This window comes from Abrus precatorius, unplaced genomic scaffold (genome assembly GCF_003935025.1).
Source record: "Abrus precatorius isolate BTA unplaced genomic scaffold, Abrus_2018 Scaffold9, whole genome shotgun sequence".
NCBI classification, from domain to species: domain Eukaryota; kingdom Viridiplantae; phylum Streptophyta; class Magnoliopsida; order Fabales; family Fabaceae; genus Abrus; species Abrus precatorius.
Window position 1 is genome coordinate 1674515 of NW_020874439.1, and position 27753 is coordinate 1702267.

Consider the following 27753-nt stretch of genomic DNA (forward strand, 5'->3'; position numbering starts at 1 on the left):
TTAGGAGATATAACTAGATTTTCCTTATGCATGGATATAACACATGTTATCATGTATTTATAGCCTCCAATCTATGAAGTGCTATGAAATATATATTGATTTTTTATGTCATATCTTTGTCTCAACGACTAGTAACAGGACTTGCTTTGTAACTTAGCTTGTTGATTGACTAAGTAATAAATTGATATTATTTGAACAAATATATATTAAAAAGGTTTGCGGTCAGGTTCGTTAAAGACTTCTCCAAATTGAAAATAATTTCAACGATACATACAATTTTTAGGGCACTTCCTGGAAATGCAAGGATTTAGACAAAAAAATCTATACTAAATCTTAACTTCATAATTTTGCAAAACGACAAAGCCGAAGACTTGCAAACGAAGACTTGTTAGTGAAAAAACAGCACAAACATCTTATTCCTGTTCTAACATTTTGCAAACACTTGGTCTTAAAAACTGCAAATATGTCCATGTTTGTTGCGTACACTTTGGCCTTTTCTTTCAATTTTCTAACTTATAGCCCTAATTTTGGGTCGTTCAACTTTTCCCTTGTTTTAATATTATGTGGGGCAGAGAATCATATGTTCTTATCCTAACTTATTAAATTGGAATAAAATAAGAGAGTGGGTTTAAAAAATATTTACCAGGAAAATTAGTTATAGCATACTTAATTAATTTGCTTTTAAATAATCAGTTTTTGTTAATTTAATTTCTATTAATACAAGAGTGAAAACATCTTTCTGGAGACAAAAAATAATTGAAAATACAAAATTAAAGTTTTATTTGATTTTTTTTTAATATAATTAGTATTGTCCACAAATACTTTAAGAAACTCTATTTGAAAACGTATCATATCTAATGACACAATGACATGGAGTGAAAAGTAGATGAAATAAAAATGAACCAAAAGCCAGTCAGGGTTGGCGGCTTTAAATGTTATTATGTTAAACTATATTTTCTCCATCTTTTATGTAAGAAATAATTATAATTTTTTTCTCTAATTATAAAAAAAAATAGCTATTTTTTAAATGTATTATTTGTAAATTTTTTAGTATTTTTATTGATTGTGAGATTTATGTTAATGAGATACTCACTTATTATTCACACAAGTGAATATAATATAATTTATTATTTATGATATATTATTTATATATACTGTTTCAATAAAAGGAGCCGAAGCGTCTTTGAAATATGTTTGTTGACGTTTACTTCCTTAGCATTTCTGTCCATGCAGACTCAGTCTTACAGCAAGAGTCCATCAATTTCTTTTTCTCGCTCTTATTAATAAAAACTAAATATTATTAATCCGTTAAACACCGAAAATGTTTCAAGTAATTATTGCATTCAGTACTACAAAATTTATGATCATAGATGTTTTTACTAACCCTAAACTGTATGCATAATTCGTTACCAGCAGAAAAGTGAATGCATAATTACAATATTTATATATCCTTTCATGTTGCAACAGTGAACAATTTGTTAAATATTTGTCAGTACGTTGAATATTCACCTGTTGAGGGTGTTATTTATTTTGGTATAACCGTAATTTAAGTGTACTAAATTCCTATGTATTCCAATAATTATTAAAGATAAAAAAATTATTAATATATTATTAACTCATTTGTTATATATTTGGAATTTTTGCCTGTGTAGGGTTAAATGAAAGATATTTTATCCGTATGGGGTTGTTTGACGAAAAATTCCCTGTCTAGGGTAATTTGTGAGTGTCGTAAAAAATGTTGGCGACACATGACCAAGTATCGGCTGAAAGAATGGCGACACAGGTGCCAGACCCGACTACTGAGAGCGGTTACTTTCAAACCGCTCTCAAAAGTCCATTTAAGAGAGCGGTTCAATTCGAACCGCAACCGCTCTCTAAAATAGACTTTTGAGAGCGGTTCGAATTGAACCGCTCTCTTAAATGGACTTTTGAGAGCGATTCAATTCGAACCGATCTCAAAAGTCATGTTAGAGAGCGGTTCACACCAGTGTCGGGTTGTTCAGGACCGATACACACTGATTGGTCTCCTTTGTGCTTCTGGTTCTGTTATTCATCTTCTTTGGTGAAAAATTTTTGCAAATTGAAAATGCAGAGGTGGAGGTGGAGGTGGAGTAAAGAAGTAGGGCTTGCATATTCTGAAAGCTTTAAAAGGTAAGAAAAAAATATTATAGTGTATATTAGATATAAATATAAAATATTTATTCTTGCTTCCGTTTTTGGTCCTAAGAATATTGCAATCGGTGGTGGTCCAGGCTACTGTGAGAGGGACTTTCGGTGGTCCAGATTCTTAGCAAAAGGAGGTTAGTAAAAATTTATATTAGCTTGTGATTTTGTTATGCATGTAAAAAATAGGAAAATAGGAATATAGAAAAATAGAAAAATAGGAAAATAGGAAAATAAAAAAATAGTTAAATTAAAATATATAATTTTCTTGTTACTTATGTAAAAAATAATTAAATAAGAAATATAAAATAATTAAATTGAATAAATATATGAGAAAAAATTATGTGTGATTATTATTATAAGGTTAATAAAATATAAAATTATGAATAACAAAATAAAATTGAAATAATAAGAATGAAAAATATTAATTAATAAATTTATATTATAAGAATCTGCAGTTGTTAAATTTCTAATAATATTTCAACAAATATTATGTCACATAAATAAGAAATAGTAAATAAATTAAAATTGTGAAAGATTAAAATATAGTTATGCATCAAATAATTATAAATTAGATTAATTAAAAAAAATTAGAGTCAAATATAAGGAATTAAGTGAAATAAAGATGAATATATAAGCAATGTAAGTTAAATAAAATTGAAAATATTATTTTAAAATATAAATGACTGAAAATAAAAATATTAAATCAATATTAATTTAGACATTTGAATATTTTAAAAAGTTTGTAGTTATTTAAATGATTTTAATTAAATGATTTTAATCAATAATAATAAATTACAATTTTATGCATGAAAAAAAAACAAAAAAAAGGGAAAGAGAAAAATAGGAAAATAATTAAATTAAAATTGATTTTTCATTTTATTTATGTAGAAAACTGTATTTAAAAGTAAAAATGATGATGATATTATTATTGTTATACAAATATTATTATCTTAAAATAACAAAAAAATATAATTAGAAAAATATTATTTGAAGGTACAAATTGTTTAATACTAAAATGATATTGTTTTTATTAAATTTAGTTGCTTATATTATAAATTTGAAGTTAATAGTTTACTTGTTTATATAGATTTTAGATGGCATCATCTTCGTCTCGTAGTAGGGTGTTAAATCCCGGCCCCGAGGATGGTTCATTACTGTGCTATCAGTCTATTCATGTTTCAGAGCATATTTGGGATGGTCGTGAACACCCAATATTGAGAGTGAGAAGAGGTCATTTCATACATGCTGGCATGGAGGGAGTACCAGTAGAGATTATTCCTCATTTGACAGTAGCAGGATTTGCTAGAGTAGCAAAGTTGGCTAGTATTCCTATTGACCGCCAATTGATTACAACGTTAGTAGAAAGATGGAGGCCAGAGACCCATGCATTTCACATGCCCCCTGGAGAGTGTGCTATTACTCTTCAAGACATTGCTATTCAGATGGGTCTTCGTATTGATGGAAGACCAGTTATTGCCCCTACAGGAGGTGACAGGGCACAAATTGTTGAAGATTTATTGGGAATTAGACCACCTAATTCTGCATTTATGGGGAGCAACTTGAAACTTACTTGGTTGGATGAGCATTTTTCCCATGTTGGGTTGCACAACCAAAATCCCATTCAGCTAACTCGCTTTGCAAGAGCATATATTTTGAGACTTATTGGTGGGTTTATGTTAGCTGATCATTCTAGTAGCAGGGTCCCAGTTAGGTACCTTCCTTTACTTGAAGATTTAGAGATAACTGGACAATATAGTTGGGGAAGTGCAGTGTTAGCCTTCCTATACAGAGAGTTATGCATGTCCACGAATATTGATCGGTCTGGTATTGGAGGATTGACTCCACTTGTGATGCTGTGGGCGTGGGATAGGTTCCCATTTCTATCTCCGGGTGATCCCCCTTACACACAGAATGATCTTCCTTATGGTGCACGGTATGTCTATAATATTAAAACTTTCATTCAATATTTACACAACAGTATTTTATTACAAATAGTCATGGTAATATTTATGTTTTTATAGGTGCTTAAGATTTCAAAATTTTAGGAAGGGGAGAAAGGATCTAGCTTACTTTAGGTTCAAATTTGATCATTTGAAACGTGATCAGGTATGCGTTATTTGTTTATGATATATGTTATCATCAACAAAATATTATTAATAATTACAATAATATTTTGTACACTTGCAGTTTGTGTGGCAACCATATAGTATAGATTTGATGCATACTTTGCCTGCCATATGCACTGAGGGCATGCATATATGGAGAGCTATTGTGCCGCTTATTTGTTTCCAAATATGTGAATGGCACCAGCCCGATCGTACCATGCGTCAATTTGGGATGGTACAACATATTCCTCATGCTCCTTATCAGCCAGACCAGCTACATGACATTACTCTTAGAGGGAAGACTGCTGACAATTGGGAGTCAAAATTCAGGGGCGTACTAGAGCATTGGGATAGGAGATTAGATTGGGTTGTGAGTAATGAACCGCAAATTGGTCTACTGAGTTCGAACTCTGAATACATGCGGTGGTACCATACTCATATTAGACGGTGGATGAGCAGAGATGCTGCAGTGTTTGCATTACTTGTACGTATAGATCATTCTAGTAAACGATTTTGTTTGTTTAATAGAATCTAATCTCAATGTAATGGTTATGCAGGGAGATGCTCATGAGAGGGCCTATTACTTGTGTAATGATAGGAGGGACACATTTTCATTTGAGGAGATGAAGGATTTGTGTGAGACGATGTTAGCCTTGCAAAATGAGCAGGAACGTATCTTAGAGCCATCATCCTCATGTGATCCTCCTATCCAGAGTGGAAATCTAGATGAGCCTCAGATTGACATTGGTATTGGTGAACAACGTCGGGAAGGCAAAGGTTTGCAACGTCGGCGAACGTCATTTCAGGTATTGTTACCTTATGCTTCATTGGGTCATTTTACTTAAATTATAACACTTTATGTTTCATTTGAACATACTTATGTGTTTAAAATTGCAGGTCACAGATTTTACATTGCCCCATTTGCCCGAACAAGGAGATGGTGTTTATTATGTCCCACCATCTTTTCCGTTTCAACAATCACAATGGACACAGTCATCTTATGTTCACTCATCACAGCAATCAAACGTCCCTCCTGCATCTCCATTTTTTAGCGGTGAATTTTATGTTCCTGACGCTAGCCTTTTCATGACACCTCCTCCATATGAGCCTATGTTTTTCACACCGAGTGCACCCGATGTAGGCACTCATCAAAGTGGATGTAGTGAGCAAACAACATCAATGGTACCTGTGCATGACCGTGGAATTGATCTTAATGCTGAATTCATTGCAGCCTCAGATGCAGCAAAAGCTGATGTGAGACGTAACCCTCACCGTGGAGCGCGAGATCGTCGTCGACAGTGCATTCTCACACCTCATGAGAAGGGACCTCACGAGCAGTCATTGAATTCTGATTGACACTATGTTATGATACTATATTTGAAAACTTTAGATGATGTTAATTAATGTTTGCTTTTGTTTAAATGCACGACTCATTTATAATTTGTCACATTCTACACATTCGACATCAAACAAGATTAATCAAACAACATACATTAATGACACAACATACCACAATAAGACAACATACATTAATAAAATCTACCACACTTTTTACAATCATACAGTACTAGTCATGATTAATGTTAGCATTGCTTTGTTGAGTACAATGACGTTGATTATGACCTGGTTCTCGACATAACCGACATCGTTGTCGCGGTTGTGACTCAACCCAATCCATTTCATTTCTAATTCTACAAGCCTTTGGTCTTCCTTTACCTCGTGCTCTATCTTGATCAGGCAACAACTTCCATTCATCCTTTTGTAAAATGTTTGCTTCATTTCCAAGCGGCCACCACTGAGATGAGTATGCGTTCACAACATACTGCAAAGTATATACAGGATCAACATACTGCCAAAAGTCTATACTTACAGTAACACAAGCGGCTATGACATGTGAACAAGGGTATCGGTATGCCTGAAATTTGCCACATTCACATTCACGTGTAGATAATATCACACTCCACTTATGACCCTCCCTTTGTGTCATTGGATTAAAAGCCTCTTCAATCTCGAACCTTGTACTTTGTATGTCGTAACGACGAACCTGATGTGAAGATGCTTCTTGTTGATTTTCTTCTATAGCTTCAATTAATTTACGACAATACCTTTTACCATTGTTCATGTCATTGATTGCGCTTTCACCCCGTTTGACAAAATATTCTACCAATCTACTATAGGTTGCTTTCACAAGGGCAGTAATTGGGAGATTTCTTGCCCCTTTTAAAACTTTATTCACTGACTCAGACAAATTAGTCGTCATGTGACCATAACGCCGCCCTTCATGATCATAAGCCAAGCTCCACTTTTCCTTTGATATGTTGTCAATCCATGTTTGAACTTCAGGAGAATGCGAACGAAATTTATTAAGACCAACTTCAAATCTTTACTTGCAAGGTGTATACGCTACATTTAAATAAGTTATACAGTTAATGGTGAAAAATAAATATATATTCATAGATAATGTAAAATGTAATAGTGATAACATACTTACCTAATTTCATAAGCATACTCTTCATTGCGGAATTTTTGAATCTTCTATTGAAATTGCTTGCAATGTGACGAATGCAATAAACATGGTAAGCATTAGGAGGTTGTCACCCAATATGTGGATTAGACACAGCACTTTTAATACTTTGATGACGATCAGATATTAAACAAATTCCAGTTTTATCAGTAACATTTAGACGGATCATGGCTAAGAACCATTCCCATGCTGATAATGTTTCTCCTTCAACAATGGCAAATGCTATAGGAAGCACACTGTTATTGCCATCTTGAGTTGTAGCAATAAGCAATGTTTGCTTATATTTACCATACAAAAAGGTACTGTCTACCTGTATTATAGGCTTGCAAAACTTGAAGGCTTCACGACATTGCCTAAACGACCAAAATACTCGATGAAAGACTCTGAATCTATTATCCATTACATTACCTCTCACATAATCATTGGTCTCAATTTTGTAAACTGACCCTGGAGCATGTAATTGCATGTATTCTAACCATCTTGGTAATGTTGCATAAGATTCATCCCAATCATCAAATATTGTCACAATTGCTTTTTGCTTTGCTTTTCATGCTTTTTTGTATGAAACTGAATACCCAAATTGGCCACTTATTCTCTCTTGGATTAATGAAACGGGAACAGAAGGTTCTTCTTTGACCATATCTGTCAATAAAATTAAACAATACATCTTAGCTAATGATCATATCCAAATCATTTTAAATAGACAAATAAATATAATCTCAATTGAGTTTCACGTACCAATAATGGATGAACAAATAAAATTTGAATCTAACTTTTTGTGGTCTTGAGAAATCATAGTATTAACGCAGGTATGCAGACCACCCCATCTCGTAATTTTCCACTTATTTGAATTTTTGGGTAGCAATGCTCTTACTTTCCAAGGACACCCGGAAATATGATTCACACACTTGACAAAATGAGTTGATGCTTTTGACTCAACCACAAAAAATGTTTGATGTTTCTTCATTGCATAATGTTTTATCGCCATCTTTACCTCCTCTTTAGAGTCAAATAGTTGTCCAACATATAATGCATCTCCTTGTACCCATGATTGTGACGAATGCAACTCCGAAAAATCCAATTCTTGATCAGGATGTTCCCAATTAATAGCAGTGTAGTGTGAACTTATGTTCCAAAAAGGTGTTATAGAATCTGTATTAAACTCAAGAAATGTTAGTTAAAAATATTTTACAATTATTGTATTATATAAAACTGTACCTGCAGATTGTCTTTGCATAATGTTATTTCTTTCAGTGTTTGGAACTGTCATCATTGAATCGAAGCCATCTTCCAAATCAGTATCAAAAGAACTATCTAAAGGAATTTCTCCTTCATCTTCATAGTCATCATCGTACTCATCTTCGTCATCTTTAGATGCAGCAGCAAATATTTATTAATAAATTATAAAATTTTAAACATCATATAATTTAAATAAATATTATACATTACCTCCTCCAATTGCATACTCTTCTTCATTGTCACTAACAGACACAATTGGGAGTGATACATTTAAACATAACAAACTTTCATCTACATGAGAAGTTTCACCAATCGCAATATCCACATATAACTCAACTACTCTTTCATGCCGTTCTTGACAAGCACTTATCATACAGTCAATGTCTTCATCATCACATACATCTAAAATTGTGTAATTTCCACTCCTTGAATCAACTAAAATTCGTGAAATTAGTCTAGAAATTATATTACTATTGCACAATCTCAATTTTGTATGTATTTTTTTTTTCAACATCTCAAAAGTAATTTCACGTTCTATTTTAATCATTTTCTTATTCCCTTCGAATATGATATCCTCATTTCCTTTGTACACTCTTCCATTCCAGTATAAAATAATCACAATTTCAGTCATTCTATGTATCAAATTAAAAAATACAACCAAAATTATTACAAAATTTTACCTAAACAAATAGTAACAAAAATAATTACCACAACATTAAAATAATATATTTTTACATTTATATTTTTAATAATATTATATTAACATTAAATAAATTAAATTTATTACTACAAATATTTTTATTTTTATTTATTTATAATAATATTAAAATTATTAATTCAAATTTATTTACAATAATAAAAAAATTTAAAACAATAAATTAATAACATTCTAACCTTTTTCTTCCAGCATAACAACTCACAATTGCGGAACTCCTCTCTTCACAATTGCGAAATGCAGCAGCAGAATACACCTCGGCGTCTGCCTTTAAATAAAGCGTTTGAGGAGAGATAGTGTCGGCATTATTTCAGCCGATACACAAGTGTCGCATAAATTTAACCGACACACATGACTTTTGAGAGCGGTTTGAATTCGAACCGCTCTCTTAATGGACTTTTGAGAGCGGTTTGAAAGTAACCGCTCTCAGTAGTCAGGTCTGGCACCTGTGTCGGCATTCTTTCAGCCGATACTTGATCTTGTGTCGCCAACATTTTTTCCGACACTCACAAATCACCCTAGACAGGGAATTTTTCGTCAAACAACCCCATACGGATAAAATGTCTTTCATTTAACCCTACACAGGCAAAAAACCCTATATATTTTAGTGTCAGAAGACAAGTACGCGGTTACTTCAAGAATTTTATTTTAGGATTCTATTTGCTGTTTCTCGCTTTTTTTAATAATATATTATAAAAGGGTTATTATGTCTCTGTTTTGCAAAATCAATCATTTTTCTCTTAATATCTTTCTTTTCTCTTTCATGAGTTCTTTTCTGAATACGGATTATGAGACTATATCACGTTTCATCTTGAGTGTATGTTACTTTTGAGAGCAAAATTAACTATCAAATTGTACTAGAAGTCTATCCAAATTTTGCTTTAAAGGCAGTAATTTTAATCATTACGTAACAATTTGTTCTGTTTATTTTTAATAATTTGAAAGAAATTTCTTTACAAGTATACTATGACTATAGATCAACATAGTGATAGAAATGAATTTGGTATGTAACATTGCTTTTCTTTCACTCCATCTAATGTATCATATTTGATTTGCATGAGAATCTGAATTGCAATCATTATCTTACTCCATTTACCCTTTGAGTTTCAGGTTGCATTTTTTTATTCATGACCTTACTCCAAGTTGAGATAAACTCTTTCCCAAATCTATTAAGTGTTTTTTTTTTTTTTGAGTTACTTGTCTTCAAAAAGGTTATTGATGTTATTCTCCAAACCTACACCACTACCATGTTTTTACAGATGTCAACTTCTTTGAGAGTTGTAACATCCTCGTTTTTATATTTATTATTATAATATTAAATGTTGGTTATATTTGTGAAGTTATTTAAATTTTAGAGAGTTTAAATGAAGTAAGTTGTAGGATATCTGTGAGAAAGACCGTCCAAAATCAAGCTCTCTGACTTTCTCTCGTTGTAGAAAGGATTCTCTCACTATAGTGAGAAGCTCTCACTGTAGCTAGAATGACAAATAACAAAGTAAAATTTTGACTAGTTTTTTTGCTACAGCAAGAGAAGAGCTCGTTGTAGCGAAAATATCGCAAGTTAAGAGGTATTTAAAGATTTTTAACTTAGAAAACTTGGATTACAATCTAAGTTTTGAGCTATCTCCTGTAGTTTCTGATCTCTAACCCCCTCTTCTCAGAAAATCTCCCCAAAACTTCAACTTTCCTCTGAATCCTAGCTCAATCAACTCCAAGTAAGTTCTTGGAGCTTAGTTCTCTCATTTTTGTTTGTTTTCTAAGTTTCTCCCTTCTCAAAATGCTCTCTTTTGTGATATCTAAGAAAAGCTAGGACCTTTCACCAAAACCCCTCATAAACCTTCTTTTAAAACTTCATTTCAAGGTAAGGAGGGCTCTATTTTGTCATTTTAAGCATAATAAATATTTTGTACCCATGAGAGTACTTTGTGTATGTGTTCTTGTATGATTTTTTTTATGATTGTGGTGGACGAAGCAGAGCATCGCCCTTGTCCCCGAAGGGGGGCTTATAATACATTAGTGAAACCTATTGTATGGCTCTTACAGAGCTCTAAAAGGCGTTTCATTAGATTGTTGTGAAAGTATGTTTGGTTGATTTTAGGTGTTAATGATATATTCTGATAGTATAAGTGTTGGGAACTTAGCCTAGAAGTGATTTACTAAGCACGATCTTTTACCTGTGTGGTGAGTTTGGTACAAAAAGAAGTATGGGATAAGTGTAAAAAGCTGAATAGATCTAGTGTGAATAGTTACAGAGATACATTGGAAGTATAGAGTCCGGAGATGATGGAAAATCTGGGAGAAACACAAGGTGGTGAGCGACATTCGTGCATGTGTACACACTCTTTCTGATAGCAAATGCGCCACATAGTCTCACACTTGTTTCCTAACTAGACTCATGACTATACCTTTTCTAAGGGGCTCGTTATTGTATACATCGTATACATATGCATGGGCTAACCGGCGACTATTTACTTAGTTATGTAAGACCTCAAGAACTGCTAGAGGCATCGTATATTTGTGATCACAATGCACTGAGAGTGCATATATGAAAGAGAGGAATATAATAGCTTGTGATGCAATATATGTATATGTGATACCTTGTTTGAGATTGATATTATCATGTCCTCTTATATTCCATGATTATGATTGTGTTGTGATTTTGGTCTTTAAATTAGTGTTATGTTTAAATGACAAGATAGATGATCATCATTACTAAATATTTAGTAAACCAAGATAACGGTGCCTCAAGAAAGAATTAGGCTAATAGACAGTTTTGCACACAATAGACTAAACTATGTATTTAATGAGTATCAGAGAACATGCTACTTTAAATTTGCTGTTCATGTTGATGATGTACCTAGGGATATTATTATGTTAGAGATAGATTTATTTTATAGTATTCCTTTTGATTTTCTTGTAAGTAGAATACATCATACGCTATGCATCTATATCTATAGAGGCACGATTAGGACACCAATAGACTTCACATGTCTATTTACATATCATGACCATAACCATCTTGGAAGACCGACTTGAGTTATCGGTGAACGAGTTAAAGATGTTGAGGTTACGACCGACTCAGGAGATTTATATCTCGGATCAGATGATGACCTTAATTCCGAGGATTTAGAGGAGATAAAAAGATGGCACATAGATGACTAGTATTGGGATATATTTTGAGGCTACTCTGAGACTCTATTTATTCTGGTTATGTAATTATTATTTGAGTCCTATGTATTTTGACAAACAATTTATAAATTATTGTATTTAACATATATAAATGCGTACTTGTACTCATATTTGTAAAATTATTCCCCGTTGATTATGATTTTTATTTCACTGTTAATTAATATTGTATGATTGGTAAATTTTATAACTAACTTTATTCACAAAGAGATAGTTTATTTACCCATAATTACAATGTTGTCATATACAAAAAAAATTAATATTTTATACCAAGTTTGTACGAAAAGAACAAGCAATTTAAGATTAAAATTTTAGGATGTTACAATTTGGTATCAGAGCAGTTCATCCAAACCAACCTGAGGGTATAAGACTAATTCATTTGTGCTACGTGCTCGTATATTCTTGTTTTACAAGAATATGAAGTGATTGTTTGTTAAGTATAGTCTATTGGTTGTGGATTGTTTGATTTGTCTGAATTGTTTGAAATGTTGGCATTGTTTGAACCAGATATATGATGTGTGAGACAGAAGCTGATATGCTTATTTGATCTTTCTTGAGACTAGAAATATGGCTGGTAGAGGTAGACCTAGTGGGGCTACAAATGAAATCTTGGCACGTATGGCACAAGTCTTGGAGACCTTGGTGCATAACAAGATGCTGAGCTAGTTGAGTATCGTGGCTTGTCATCGTTCACCAAGCACAATCCTCCAAAGTTTGAAGGAAAATTCGACCCTAAGGGGACTCAAAGATGGGTAGCAGACATTGAAAAGATTTTCAATGCAATGGGATGTCGCAAAGAGCACAAGGTGATTTACGCCACCTATATGTTGAGGGGCGAAGCAGAGGATTAGTGGAGGTTTGTCAGCCAAACCTTACCACAGGAGGAAGGATACATATAATGGGAGGCGCTTAAGGCAAGTTTCTTATGTAATTACTTCCCAAGGGATTTGAAGAAACAAAAGGCTAGAGAATTCCTTGAGCTGAAGTAAGGAAGCATGTCTGTGGAAGAATACACTGCAAAATTTCATGAGTTAATGAAGTACTGGCCACATTTCCAATACGATGATGATGATGAAGATCTGTGTGGTCAGTTTAAGAATGGATTTAGGCCTAAGATCCGAGCAGCGGTCAGTGTGTCTAACTCACGAACCTGCCAACTTTAGTAAATATGTGCAAAATTTTTTAAGCCAACTCTAAGGGAAAATCTGTGGACACTAGAGTTGGAGGGCCAATGAGGCAAGATTGGAGACCTCCAAGATTCTAGAGGGGACCGTATTCCCATGCCAGTCAGTCTCAAGCAAGTGAGATTGTGACTCATGGGGGCAATAGCAGTGGCTCCACCCTTTATAGGGGGCAATTAGATGTTTTCGTTGCAGAGGACCCCATATTGTGAGGAATTGTCCACAACCATTATCAGCAGGTAGCATTTGTGGGAAGATGGGACACTCTGCATATTGTTGGTCTGCTCCACAAAGAAGCAGAAGTGTGAGTGGGAGCAATATGCCTGCATTCTGAGGAAGTAGTGGGGCAAAATTGAATATGCAAGGCAAAGTGTTTGCCATGAGTGGATATGAGGCCTCAAAGTCGAACGACCTTATCCAAGGTAACTACATCATAAAAAATAGACTCCTCGATGTTATGTTTGATTCTGGTGCTACACACTCATTTATTTCTTTGAATTGTGTGAAATATGCCTTGACGTGCTTGTATCTTGCCTACCATATGATGTTGTGGTGTCCACTCCTATAGATAAGCCTATTATGACCTCATTTATATGCTTAGGCTGTTTTATAACAATACATGGTAGGAACTTCGTTATAGATTTGATTTGCTTGCCACTTTCTTAGCTTGATGTTGTTTTGGGAATGGATTGGTTGTAATTCAATCATGTCTTATTAGATTGTAAAGGGAGAGCATTAATCTTTGGTGATGGTACACCAGAAAACTCTAGACTCCTGAGTGTGGGCGAAATGAAAAATGTAATAAATACCAAGGCTTACATGGTATTATTTTCACTAGAGGCAGAGCAAAGAAGAGTATAAGGCTGAACACATACTAGTGGTGCGAGACTTCTTAGAGGTTTTTCTAGATAATGTAGTCGAATTGTCACCGGAAAGGGAGATTGAGTTTACTATCAATTTTATTTCGAGAGCAAGTCCAATTTCAGTTGCACCGTATCGGATGTTGCCAGTGGAATTGGCTGAGGTAAAGGAACAAGTAGAAGATTTGTTGCAGAAGCAATTTGTGAGACCATTTGTGTCACTGGGGAGCACCGGTACTTTTGGTGAAAAAGAAAGACGAGAGCATGAGGATATGCATGGATTATTGACAACTAAACAAAGTGACGATCAAGAACAAATATCCTCTCTCTAGAATTGATGACCTAATAGATCAGCTACGAGGAGCCTCTGTGTTTTCAAAGATTGACCTGCAGTCAGGCTATCATCAAATTCAGGTAAAGAATAAGGATATCCCCAAAATGGCCTTCAGAACTCACTATGGGCATTATGAATATTTAGTTATGTCATTTGGCATAACTAATATTCCAGCGGTATTTATGGATTATATGAATCGAATCTTTCATGAGTATCTGGATCAATTCATTGTTTTGTTCATTGACATCCTGATTTACTCTAAGAGTCATGAAGAGCATGTTGAGCACTTGAGGATCGTCTTACAAATATTGAGTGAGAGACAACTATATGCGAAACTACCGAAGTGTGAATTCTAGCTTCCACAAATATAATTCTTGGGACATATTGTGTCAAAAGAGAGGATGATGGTTGACCAGTAAAAGTGGAGGCAGTAGCACAATGGTCGAAGCCTACTACCCTAATGGAGATTCGAAGTTTTCTGGGACTAGCTAGTTATTATAGAAAGTTTATAGAAGGATTTTTCAATAGGGTTGCCTTTAACGAAGCTAACAAGGAAAAGAAGAGACTTTGAGTGGAATGAAGAGTGTGAAGCTAGTTTCTAGAAGCTGAAAGATAGGTTAACATCAACACCTATGTTGATTTTACCAGACCCGAAGCAAGGTTTGAGGTGTATTATAATGCTTCAAGACAAGGACTTGGATGTGTTCTGATGCAAGCCGGGAAAGTAGTCACTTATGCTTCAAGACAGTTGCGTCCCCATGAAGTCAATTACCCTACGTATGACTTGGAGTTAGCAACTATGGTTTTTGCATTGAAAGTATGGAGACATTATCTCTTCGGAACAAGATTTGAAGTCTTTAGTGACTATAAGAGCTTGAGGTATTTGTTCGATCAGAAGGAGCTGAATATGAGATAGAGATGACGGATAGAATTTTTAAAAGATTATGACTTCATGTTGTCATACCATCTTGGAAAGGCCAACGTAGTGACAGACGTGCTAAGCAAGAAATCTTTGCATGTTTCAGCTATGATGATAGAGGAGTGGAAGTTAATTGAAAAGTTTAGAGATTTGAATTTGGCAGTGGAAGTACAACCTCAGAATTTGTACCTTGAAACTTTGAAGATGACCAATGACTTTTTGACCCACATTCAAGCAGCACAATAAAAGGATTTGTTCTTACAAGAAGTGATAAGACAAAAGAATAGGGGAAAGAACTCGTAGAGTTTTGTCACGATGTGAGTGGACTAATAAGATTCAAGGATCGGGTGTGTATTTTCCAAGATGTAGAGTTGAAGTAAATGATATTGGAGGAAGCACATAAGAACAAGCTGAGTTTTCATCTGGTACAACAAAGATGTATCAAGATCTACGGAAAAAACTTTTGGTGGTATGGAATGAAGAAGGAGATAACAGAATATGTCGCAAACTATCTAACCTATCGGAAGTCAAAAGCAGAGCATTAGCCACAAGAATTGCAACTGTTGGAAATCCCTGAATGAAAGTGGGGTAGTATCTCCATGAATTTCGTATCTGGTCTACCGAGAACCAAGAGCAATCATGATGTAGTTTGGGTGATTGTGGATCGCTTGACCAAGACCGCTCACTTTATTCCAATCAATATGAAGTATTCATGAGCATTGTATCAGACAGAGATCCAATCGCTTAAGCAAGATTCTTCTCGCCTAGACAAGGTGACAGTTAGGCTGAATTTATCTCATTTTCACTTGAGTGAGATTGCCCTAAAAAATATGATTTTAGGTGCTCAGTCTCGCTTAAGCAAGACCTGCCTTGCTTGAGCAAGATTCTTTCCACTAAAACTCTAATAAACACTCATTCAATCAATTTAAAATGTCATATAAAACCAACAATTATAAAAAAAAAATAGATAAATAAAAGGATGTTACAACTGACATTTGGTAACAAATTAGTAATAAAAACTAAAAATAAAAATTCATGAAAAATAAAAACTAACAAAATTTAAAAGAACTAAATTAAAAACTTACTAAAATGTAAAGATCAAAATAATATTTTAACTAATTAAATATAAACATTATCATATAGCATATAAGCTATAAGTTTAAAAAACTTGGTAAGTTGTCCCTCGTGTATACTAAAAGTTATCAAACTGTTAATTTAAATTTTATCTAGTAAGTTCTCAACGTTTACATGAATATTTTTCAATTCACATAAAATATAAATAAATATATAAGAGATAAAAATGGATCGACATATTTTAAAAATAAGTTTTGGTTGATTTGTTCTGCGTAATAATTTTTTTATGGATAACAAAGTTTACTAATCTTTTTTTAAAAGAGAAAATTAAAGAAATTAAATTACAGAATATCTAAATTATTTTAAACTAAAAGTCTAAAAAATATATCTTGAGAATCATCTATAGGATGAACAAATTTCATTAATATAAACGTTGGTTTAAGGGATTTTAATTACATATAAAAAATATTTCTTAATTCAATAATTTAATCAATGAAATTTATTATTTATAAAAGTCATTAAGCTAAGTAAATATCCAATACTTACTCTTGCAGTAAGTGACTTCCCTGTTATTACATACTAGTGAAATTATATATGAAATAAAAGGAAAATAAAGACATGTTTTTGTTATTAATAACAAAAAATATAGATAAAAATAATTTTTTTAAATTTAAGCAGTAAATTTTAACATTGTAGTACAATTATTTTATATGTTCAACGAATTGTTAATTTTTATTTTGTTTTTGAAACCTATCAGCTATTATTTTTAGAGGAGGGGACTGATTTGGATATTTTTGGTTAAATTTGAATGATGTAATAACAGTTAAGATTTTAATTATTCTGTGTGTTGATGAAACCAACATTTTGAGAAAGGAAACTAATTTGCAGATCCTCATTTGGGATTTAGCATGAACTTGATAAGCAAAAGGTGTTAAGTAGCACTAGTCAAGCAGAGAAATTATTATATAAAGAAAGAAAAATTTTACAGTGTTGCATGAAATGCACAGACCAATTTATATTCAAGATAAAAAAAATTATGTGACTCTTCGTGAAAATGCAAGTAAAGTGAATATCATATTCTCTATGTGTGTGTGAGAGAGAGAGAGACAATTGCTTAATAAATTCAAAAGAGCTCTAATATTTGAAGTTAGTTTAATGAAAAACTTTATCTAAAATGTAAGTAAAATTTAAATTTAAAATGCATACTTTACTTACTAACTTGGTATTGTTTTATTATAGTTTGAAATATGTAAGTACAATTAATTCTTAACTTTGTAATTTCGATAAGTTATTGATAATAGTTTAAGTCATAAAAAATATAATAAATATTGTTTAATAAAAGAGTTGTTATTTTTATAAGTTTAAAATCAACCTAAATATTAATATTAAAAAATTTGTATATAATATTATTTTTTATAATCAAATAATAAATCTTTACAGGTACGGAGTTAATCTATTTAGGAGGAGGCCTTGTGTTAAAATTTTATCATGTGAAAATTTTATTAGACTAATAATAATTACAAAAAGATTAATCGTGTATTTTTAAACTTTGAGAGATCTTGTAAAATCTCTAATCATAGAAGAAAATTAAATGCCAAACAATAAAAAAAATTACTCTAGCTCTGGTAGTAAACCAAAGTTTAAAGCATTTGAAATTTTTTTTATCTTTTAATATTATCAATATTATCCTTAATAATAATTTTAAATATAAAAAAGCTTGGATAATTCAATAAATGTTTTGGAAACCAAATAGTTGAATCTGATTAATAATAGCATGCGACTTTCTCACAGAAAATAAATAAATAATTCTATTTTTCAATTTGAGTGTTAGATAGCAATTCAATGTCTACGCAGCATTCAATGTCTGTATCAATCTTTAATTTCTCCAATATATGGTTACGTTGACAACTATGTATACCAGCGCACTATGGGATGGCAATGGGTAGGTATGGGTAGGGTACTATTATACCTATCCTCGTACCTGTATTTTAAAAAAATATTCGTACCCAGCCCCATACTCGTGTGGGTATGAATATTAATCTCTGTACCTGTACTCGTTCTTTCTGGGTACCCGCATACCCATCTTGTACTCATTACCCGCGTTTGTTTAAAAAAAAAATATTTATAAAGAAAAATATATTTATATAACTTCACATACGTAACATAATAATACAAAAATTTAATATGTAGGTACTGAACATGAATAAGGTACAAACATAGATAAAAAAATAAATATTCAAAGATCATAAATGCTAAATGTATCTTAATATAATAATTTTCTAAACTAAAATTTTTAGAAATAATATGCAAAACTAAACACATAAATTATTTGTCAGTGATAACCTTATCTTGTGTGAGATTTGATCGATTGACAATGTCAAAGAGACAACGAAATAGATCTGCACAATGGTTGTCCCTTCGTGTGGGATTATTTGGTGACCGACATTGACAACTAACTCTAACGAATAATGTTTTATAGCTGTTAGGTTTTAATGAGACAGACATTGAAAATGAGAATAGAGTTAGAGTAGAGAAGTTCAATACTAACAATAGAAAGTAGATACATAAATTTTTTTTTTTAACTTTTGAATTTAAAATTGTAAGAAAAATAATAGATTTAATTGAAATAATATAATATAATTAATATATATATATATATATTAATACTAGTATTTTTAACTCATATACTATACGAAAGTATTTTATCAAAAATACAAATTTTTGAAGAATTATTTTAATGAATTAAATATTTATAATGTATATAAATTTTAAAAGAAAGAATTTGAATAAAAGACATATGGTCACAATAAAATTTTATAATAAAGAAATATACGTATATATTAAAAAAATTATACTTTTTTATCTGAAAAAATTAACAAATAAAAATTAACAATAATTTTTTATATTTATATATTTTCAAAAATTTCTTTGAACGTGAATAAATAGTAAGAATAATATTATTTATATTCAATAGATTATAGTTGTGCTTGTAGTACATATGTTGTATAGAAAAATATTATTTTAAATTAAAATATAAAAAATAAAATTTAAATATTATTAATAAATAATAAGTTTACGATAATAGTAGGTGATTGTAAAATTTATAAAATATTTACAATATATTTATTATTTATCATTCACTTTATGATTTAAACATCAATATGATTTTATTAACAAAAATATTTGTGTGAAAAATATTTTATATGTGTCATATATAAATAATATTTTTAAAAAAGTTAATCTCATATTAACTATGTAATAATTAAATTGTATTAGTCTAATTAAATGATATAAAATAGTAAATAAATTTTTCTATTAAAAATATAAACCAAAATAAATTTTTTGGTTTACTTTATTATTAAATATATTTTTATATTAATCTTATATAACTTCACATAAATAATATAATAATACAAAAATTTAATGCATAATTGTAGAATAAAGTTCAAGAATATATATATATATATATATATATGAGAGTATGGGGCGGGGTGGGTATTTAGATACCTATACTCGCACCCATCTCCATTAAAATTTGTGAGTTTTTACCCACACCATATCTGTACCCATATAGCAGATAAATACTTTACCCATTATGGATAAATTTTACTGGTGCTCATTAGATACTTTACCCATTGCTATCCCTACCACTAGTTACAACCACCATTTATAAAATCCCATTATTTAGAAGCCTACAAAATAAACCAAAGTTCTTTAATCAAAGATCACATGCATATTCTCGTTTAATTAGTACCTCTTCCCCCACCCACACACACTGAGGCATATCAGCGAAATGGAGAAGAAAAGCAAAGGCAAGAGAGTGCATTGCCTGGTCTTGGCCTACCCAGCTCAAGGGCACATCAACCCCATGCTTCAATTCTCCAAGCTTATGCTACATGAAGGAGTGAGAGTAACACTAGCCACCACCATTTGCTTTTGCAAGAACTTGCACAAACTGCCAGCTGGCATTCAACTTGAAACAATTTCTGATGGTTTTGACAATGGTAGGATCGGTGAAGCAAAGAGCTTAAGGGTCTATTTGGATCGATTTTGGCGAGTGGGACCAAAGACTCTTGTTGAGCTTCTCGAGAAATTTGCTAGATCAAGCAACCCAATTGATTGCCTTATGTATGATTCATTCATGCCTTGGGCCTTAGATGTTGCAAAAGTATTTGGAATAGTTGGAGTTGTTTTTCTTACTCAAAATATGGCTGTAAATAGTATATTCTACCATGCCCACTTGGGAAACTTGCAAGCTCCCCTCACAAAACAAGAGATTTCCCTTCCTGCTCTACCCCAACTTCACCTTGAGGACATGCCTTCATTCTTCTTTAACTATGTTGAAGATCCTGCTTTTCTTGATTTCTTAGTGGGTCAGTTTTCTAACATTGATAAAGCACATTGGATTCTCTGCAATTCCTTCTACGAGCTGGAGAAAGAGGTAACTTGCTCCTGAATTCTTGTGTCACACACATACACATAATTGCCACATTTGCATTTTCTACTTTTAGTTTATTTTACTTTTAACATTTTAATGTGATAGGAACACACAAACAGCAGAAATAGTTAGGGATGTTCATGTATTGAATTTTCAAAAAACTAATCTAAATCTATTTAAAATCTAATTATATGGTTTGAATTATAAATCAATTCATTTTAATTTTTCTAAAACTAGTTTAAATTTAGTTTTAAATTTTGAATTTGGTTTAAAATCGGTTTTAAACCGTTTTTACATATGGTAAAAATATACCATAATTATTTTTTAATTATTATTAAATTATTGTATTAAAATATTTAAATAAATAATATAACATTATATATATATATATATATATATATATATTTGTTAAGCATCAACATTTATCAAAAATAAAATATGAATATAAATAGTACTCTAACTCATTACATTAACAATACATGTTAAGAGAGTATTTGTATATATTTTAATTTTTTAATAGCATTTTTTAATTTTATATTTTATTAAAATAATAAATATTTAGAAATATTGTACTTTATATCATCTATCCATCACACAAATTAATTATATGAGTTAAATTTTAAACTATTTTATTTTATTTTTTTAATCGGTTCAAAATAGTTTTGAAATTTAAATTTAGTTTAAAATTGGTTTTAAATTTAGTTTTTGTTGAAACTAGTTTTAAATTTGGTTTTACGTTGAATTAGTTTTAAATCTAATTTTAAATTTAATTTTTAACGCAAAATTAATTTTTAATATATTTGTGAATTATATTTTTAAGGTAAAACTAATTTATTATACAAATGTTACATTAAAATAGTTCATTTCAAAAATATTTTCACAATATTTATTAATATATTATATTTTATAGAAGTATATAAAATATTTATTATTATTTTTAATAAATGGAGTTTATAATAAAAATTTAAATTAAAACCTATAAAAATAAAAATTAATAATTTAAATAATAATAAAAATTTTATGTTATAATATTTTAAAAATTAAAAAATAAACATAAATATAAAAATAACATTAGTAATTAATTTAAAAATATTTGTTATATTTTAATATTTTTAAATATTTTAATTATAAGAATTAAGATTAATAAAAAAATAGTAATAGTAAAATATAGTTACAATAAAATTTTGTAAATTAATATAACGCCAAAATTTTGTAAATAAAAATATAAAAGTTGCTTCATATATATAGATTTGGATAACTAAAAATAAATCTGATTTTAGAAAATAGATTTAGACACTAAACTAGTTATACAAATATAGTTAATAAAAAAATTGGTTTAATATGGATCTAGATTTTTAAAACCAATTTGACATTGGTTATGGATTGAATTTATGAAATTGGATTTTTTGACCACCCCTAAAAATAGTGCAGGTAGCAATATTCGAGTTAAGTATTTTCTGAGAATGAAACTAGATATAACTGAATGCAAATTACAAGAGTAGGAATAGAGCACTAAGTAACTCAAACACTCCAAAGCCCAATAACTAAAACTTCCCTCCCCTAAACTCCTACCAATTACTCAATAAATACTAGCATAACAGAAAATACCAAAACTACTCCTAAAATATTTCCCATAACAGAAATTATTTAATCTACTCCTAAAATCTCTTACTCCTTAATCAGTTCCTAAAATCTCTCATTCATTTGAATTCTCCAAGTTAGTTACAACTAATTTTTTGTTTTCCTTGAACCTCTTCTTGTATAAACCTTTCCATAAAACTGATTCTTTCCATAGAGCTGATTCCTATCAATACCCCCTCTTTAAGTACTACCTTGTCCTTTAGGTGGAAATGAGGAAAATATAACTGAATGTCAGTCACCCTTTCCCAAGTATTTTCAAACTCAGGTAAATCTTGCCATTGAATCAGCACTTCGTCTTCTCCTTGGTCATTAACTCGAGTTGATATGACATTTGTTGGTTCAATCTTCAGCTCCCATTCTCCAGTAAGGCACTGAGGCAAAGGTTGGTACTGTACTTCTGAACTTAAACATCTTTTAAGCAATGAGACATGAAAAACTGGATGCACTAATGACCAAGGAGAAGACGAAGTGCTGATTCAATGGCAAGGATTTACCTGAGTTTGAAAATACTTGGGAAAGGGTGACTGACATTCAGTTACATTTTCCTCATTTCCACCTGGAGGACAAGGTAGTACTTAAAGAGGGGGTATTGATAGGAATCAGCTCTATGGAAAGAATCAGTTTTATGGAAAGGTTTATACAAGAAGAGGTTCAAGGAAAACAAAAAATTAGTTGTAACTAACTTGGAGAATTCAAATGAATGAGAGATTTTAGGAGCTGATTAAGGAGTTAGAGATTTTAGGAGTAGATTAAATAATTTTTGTTATGGAAAATATTTTAGGAGTAGTTTTGGTATTTTCTGTTATGCTAGTATTTATTGAGTAATTGGTAGGAGTTTAGGGGAGGGAAGTTTTAGTTATTGGGTTTTGGAGTGTTTGAACTACTTAGTGCTCTATTCCTACTCTTGTAATTTGCATTTAGTTATATCTAGTTTCATTCTCAGAAAATACTTAACTCGAGTATTGCTACCTGCACTATTTCTACTGTTTGTGTGTGTTCCTATCATAATGTCAACGCCCTTAGGTTGTAACATTTTGTCATTTTGTGGGCTTAGGCCCACATGGTGATTATAACATCTTATCAATTGAGTTAGGTACATTCTAGGTTTCTTTTTCCCTCAATAATCAGTTTGTTCAACGGGTACTGATTTGTTGAATAAAATTTTTGTAGGTGGCTGATTGGACAATGAAGATTTGGCCCAACTTTAGGACTATAGGACCATCAATTTCATCTATGTTTTTAGACAAACAAACCAAAGATGATGAAGATTATGGTGTTACACAATTTACAAGTGAAGAATGCATGAAATGGCTAGATGATAAGCCAAAAGGGATTGTTGTTTATGTTTCTTTTGGGAGTATGGCAGTACTAAGTGAGGAGCAAATGGAAGAGTTGGCTTATGGTTTGAGAGATAGTGGAAGTTACTTCTTGTGGGTTGTTAGAGCTTCTGAAGAGACTAAGATTCCTAAAACCTTTGCAAAGAATTCAGAGAAGGGCTTGGTAGTAACATGGTGCTCTCAGCTTAAAGTTTTGGCCCACAAGGCTATAGGGTGTTTTGTAACACATTGTGGTTGGAACTCCACATTAGAAGCTTTAAGCTTAGGAGTTCCATTGGTTGCAATCCCACATGAGGCAGACCAAAGTACTAATGCTAAGCATATTGTAGATGTCTGGAAGATGGGAATCAAAGCTCCAGTTGATGAAAAAAATGTGAGTCGAGAAGCATTGAAGCATTGCATAAGGGAAATAATGGAGGGTGAAGGAGGCAAAGAGATGAAGAGAAATGCCATGCAATGGAAGAATTTGGCTACTGCTGCTGTTAGTGAGGGTGGAAGTTCTCATAAAAACATTACAGAATTTGTGGATAGCTTGTTCCATTTGCAAGCTACATGCACTCAATCACAAATTACCTCTTAATCAGCCCAAATGGTGAAAATTTGTTGGAGGCTCACTCACAAACCGTGGTTTTATACAATTGTTTTGATGAAAGTATAAATAATTCTGAATAAAGTTACGAGACTTTTAACAAAATATATGTATGTTGTGAAGTCAAATAAATTGTAAAACGACACATGTATTTCATTTTTGCAATGAAGTACCATTTTGAAACCTTAAATCTTTTATATATACTTGCATGAAGCAAGGAGGTTGATTGTTAGAATATCAAGAAATTTTGTTCTTTTATTCTTGATCATTTTTTTATTTTTCCTTTTGATTATATTTTACACAACTAAAAATTGAAATGGCTAAAGTTCATTTCTACAAGTAATCTAATCTAAAGGGTAAATTCATCTTTGAACCGTTATTACTATGAAATAACTAAAATAATGTTACTGCTATTAATATGCATTGACTAACTTTTAGCAAGACTCTTTCCCAAAAAATCAATGGGCTTATTTTTTAAATGTGTTTTTAAAAATGTTTCTTATCTTTGAAAAAGGATAAATTTTGTTTTAGTTTAGTGTGTTAGAAAAAAGCTTCAAATTTCTATTTTTAAAAACCGGGAAAAAAAAAAAGTTAAGATGTGCTCAAAAGGCAAAACTGTTTTTTGAGTGGGTTTAGTGAGATAATGCTGTGCGGAAGTTGAAGAAAAAGTTTCTAATTATTTAACTAACATTTTTTCTTCTTTTTAAAAAACTTTTCTCTTTAATTATTTCAAACATTTTAAAAACAAAACATATTAAAATTCAATCAGAAAGCCCATTAATGCTTCTTGATTCAGTTTCCTATACTCTCATCTTTTTGGTAGCTCTCAGTTAATAAAGCATAAAGCAAACATAAATAGCACTATTTTTGCGGACTCCATTGACTAAAGAATCCGGATCGCAACCAAAAAGCTCAATTCTTTTCTTGTGTGCGCTGTTGGACTCTAGGAATGACTTCTAAACTTCACCATGGAGATGGCTGTGACGATGGTGCATCAAAGCCAATCCACTTCTTCAGGATCATCCACCGTGACAATCTTATTATGCAAGAAAAGCTAGTAAGCATTAATGCTTCCTTTTTACTGATCTGTATTCACCCTTCATGCTACTAGTCATCAAAATAATGCTACATTCTTAACATTCATGAAAATAATAACTAAATTGTCAAATGGGCATGGTGAAGTTTATTGATGCATATAGCCAAAATTAGAATCTGTTGACACATTTATTTTCTTTGTCTGGATCTGAACAACAGAGGCTTCCAGTAAGGTTTGTGAGGAAATATGAAAAACATTTACCCAACACAATGTTTCTTAAGCTTCCAAATGGTGCAGAATGGAAAGTAAATTTGGAGAAAAGTGATGGTAGTGTTTGGTTTCAAAAAGGGTGGAAAGAGTTTGTGGAGTATCACTCTCTAGCCCATGGGAACTTTTTGGTTTTCAGATATGATGGAGCATCCCATTTTCATGTACTCATCTTGGATCTCAGTACAATGGAAATAGACTACCCTGTCAACAAGTCTCATAAAAGGGCCAGCAAAAGAGAAGAAATTCAACCACGCAAGACACAGAAAACCAATGGAAATATAAAAAATGAGAGTGATTCCAAATTGAAGGAAGCCTTTCATAAAAAATTCAGAGACTGCAAAGGCATGATTCTAGATTCCAAGCGTATTTAATTTTTTTGTGTTAAAACGTAGAAGCCTATATAAAGAATTTATTTACCTTTTCTTATATTCAAAAAATTTGTGTCTTTAGGTAGGTTCAAAAAACACACTGAAGGGTCATCCATTAGTAATCGTAGAACTCATGATGCTGCTGGCAACACTTCCTTTACTGTGATGATAAAATCAAGCCACTTAAATAAGTACATGGTATGATATCTAACAAACAAATCATTTGATTTTTGTATCTTACTTCTGAATTAAAATCTGAGACAGGTGAAAAATGCCTCTGATGCAGTATCTGCCAAAGGGGTCACTGAAGGGCTACATCAAACCTGGTGGACAAAATGTCACCCTGCTGGTTAGGGATAAATCATGGAGGGTTAATTTGATTCATTACCAAGATAAATCAACTAGTTATTTTACTGCACATTGGTCAACTTTTGCTAGGGAAAACCATTTAAAAAAAGGAGATACTTGCTTATTTCAACTCCTGGAGAGTAGGGGTGACATGGTGATGAAGGTTTCCATTTCCAATTAAACTCTCCTCTGTTAAGCCATAAGTGGCCACTAACCTGATACATTTAAGTCTTTTTTTTTTTCCTTTTCATTTTTAATTTGCTTTGATTACCTTGAAAGCATTAAGTAACGTTGTTGCAAATGGTGAGTATTTTGAATCACTAAGTTGTTTTCTTCTTCCGATAAAATAGGTGGGTTATTTCACATTATTCAGAACGTGCTAATCAGTTATCAAGATTACAATTCTCACTCTCAATAATCCTATCGAATGACCTATTAGAATATGACGGCTATTCCTATTTGTTTGCAATCACAATTGTTGAATTTTGATCAGTTACTCCACAAGTTTCGCATATTTAATTTATGTTGATAAGTAGATCCGATCTTCGCGATATATCATCCCTTAACCTGTATAGGGAACTTTGACAACGTGACTCATCATTAACATGTTCGTCTAATCTTATCAATGGCTAATCAGTCACCGGCTTCTGTACACTCATGTTGAAAAACATTAAAAATTTGAATGCAATGAATTTGAACGTCAACGTTAAAATTAAAATAAAAAATAGTTATTAAAATTATTATAAATATTTACTTTTTACTTTATTATAAATTAAAATAGATGTTTCACTTTTTACTTTTATAAATATTTTTTTTTATACTTGCTATGGTGATCCTCCTTTTCAGAGTATCTGATACTTTTCACAGGTACCGTAAATTAGTTTAATTAATTTATAATTTATTTATATTTCAATTTATTTTTGTAATAATTTTAAATTTAAAGGAGCATTGAATAACATTTAAAGGTTGTGATTATTCATTAAAATTTTAAAAACTAATGAATAATATGTTCTCTCTTGGCTCCAGTCTTTCATTCATATTAACTTGAATTATTAGGCAAAATTATCAATCTCCAATGAACCTGATGTCATAGTCATACCCATATATACTAAGTTCCCTTTCCATCACAACCAAATTAACCCCACCATCTTGCGTTGAACGCTGATGGGCATCAGCGGCATGCATCCATTGATAAGGAACCCAAAATGTCGAAAAAATAAGGCAAAAGGAAAAGTGGATGAAACTTCTATTCTGAATGCCGAGTGCTATGTAATATACATTGAAAGAGAAAATGACTATGATGGCAGAATTGGCTCATGTGAATGATCAACAAGAGCCGCTGCAAAAGAAGAAATAAATGATATAAAATGATAAACCAATGCATTTGAAGAGTTTGAGATGTTTTCTAGAAACATGTCTGACA

The 27753-nt window shown here is 31.5% G+C and overlaps 3 protein-coding genes across 3 annotated transcripts; all 3 read left to right on the forward strand.

Annotated features, from left to right (window-relative positions):
* The first annotated feature begins 3260 nt into the window (after positions 1–3260).
* LOC113849502 (serine/threonine-protein phosphatase 7 long form homolog) lies at positions 3261–5627 on the forward strand. The gene is made up of 5 exons (XM_027479453.1): positions 3261–4099; positions 4212–4272; positions 4354–4755; positions 4829–5077; positions 5169–5627. The coding sequence occupies exons 1-5, from the start codon at positions 3261–3263 to the stop codon at positions 5625–5627; spliced, it is 2010 nt and encodes a 669-aa protein (XP_027335254.1).
* Positions 5628–20036: 14409 nt separating this feature from the next.
* On the forward strand, positions 20037–24494 carry LOC113851390 (UDP-glycosyltransferase 74F2-like). The gene is made up of 2 exons (XM_027481855.1): positions 20037–20744; positions 23553–24494. Exons 1-2 carry the CDS (start codon positions 20097–20099, stop codon positions 24297–24299), a joined length of 1395 nt encoding a protein of 464 aa, XP_027337656.1. The 5' UTR covers positions 20037–20096; the 3' UTR covers positions 24300–24494.
* A 763-nt stretch (positions 24495–25257) lies between these two features.
* Positions 25258–26511, forward strand: LOC113849505 (B3 domain-containing transcription factor VRN1-like). The gene is made up of 4 exons (XM_027479456.1): positions 25258–25365; positions 25563–25977; positions 26065–26180; positions 26269–26511. The coding sequence occupies exons 1-4, from the start codon at positions 25258–25260 to the stop codon at positions 26509–26511; spliced, it is 882 nt and encodes a 293-aa protein (XP_027335257.1).
* Positions 26512–27753: the final 1242 nt, after the last annotated feature.

What these genes read in the sequence shown, in the direction of transcription:
- LOC113849502 (XM_027479453.1), top strand. Translation starts at nt 3,261, where the DNA reads ATGGCATCATCTTCGTCTCGTAGTAGGGTGTTAAATCCCGGCCCCGAG. An exon ending in ATCATTTGAAACGTGATCAG is followed by an intron (nt 4,273 to 4,353) that starts GTATGCGTTATT and finishes GTACACTTGCAG; the next exon opens with TTTGTGTGGCAACCATATAG. An exon ending in GTCGGCGAACGTCATTTCAG is followed by an intron (nt 5,078 to 5,168) that starts GTATTGTTACCT and finishes TTAAAATTGCAG; the next exon opens with GTCACAGATTTTACATTGCC.
- LOC113851390 (XM_027481855.1), top strand. Translation starts at nt 20,097, where the DNA reads ATGGAGAAGAAAAGCAAAGGCAAGAGAGTGCATTGCCTGGTCTTGGCC. An exon ending in TCTACGAGCTGGAGAAAGAG is followed by an intron (nt 20,745 to 23,552) that starts GTAACTTGCTCC and finishes AAATTTTTGTAG; the next exon opens with GTGGCTGATTGGACAATGAA.
- LOC113849505 (XM_027479456.1), top strand. Translation starts at nt 25,258, where the DNA reads ATGACTTCTAAACTTCACCATGGAGATGGCTGTGACGATGGTGCATCA. An exon ending in TTATTATGCAAGAAAAGCTA is followed by an intron (nt 25,366 to 25,562) that starts GTAAGCATTAAT and finishes TCTGAACAACAG; the next exon opens with AGGCTTCCAGTAAGGTTTGT. An exon ending in CATGATTCTAGATTCCAAGC is followed by an intron (nt 25,978 to 26,064) that starts GTATTTAATTTT and finishes TTGTGTCTTTAG; the next exon opens with GTAGGTTCAAAAAACACACT.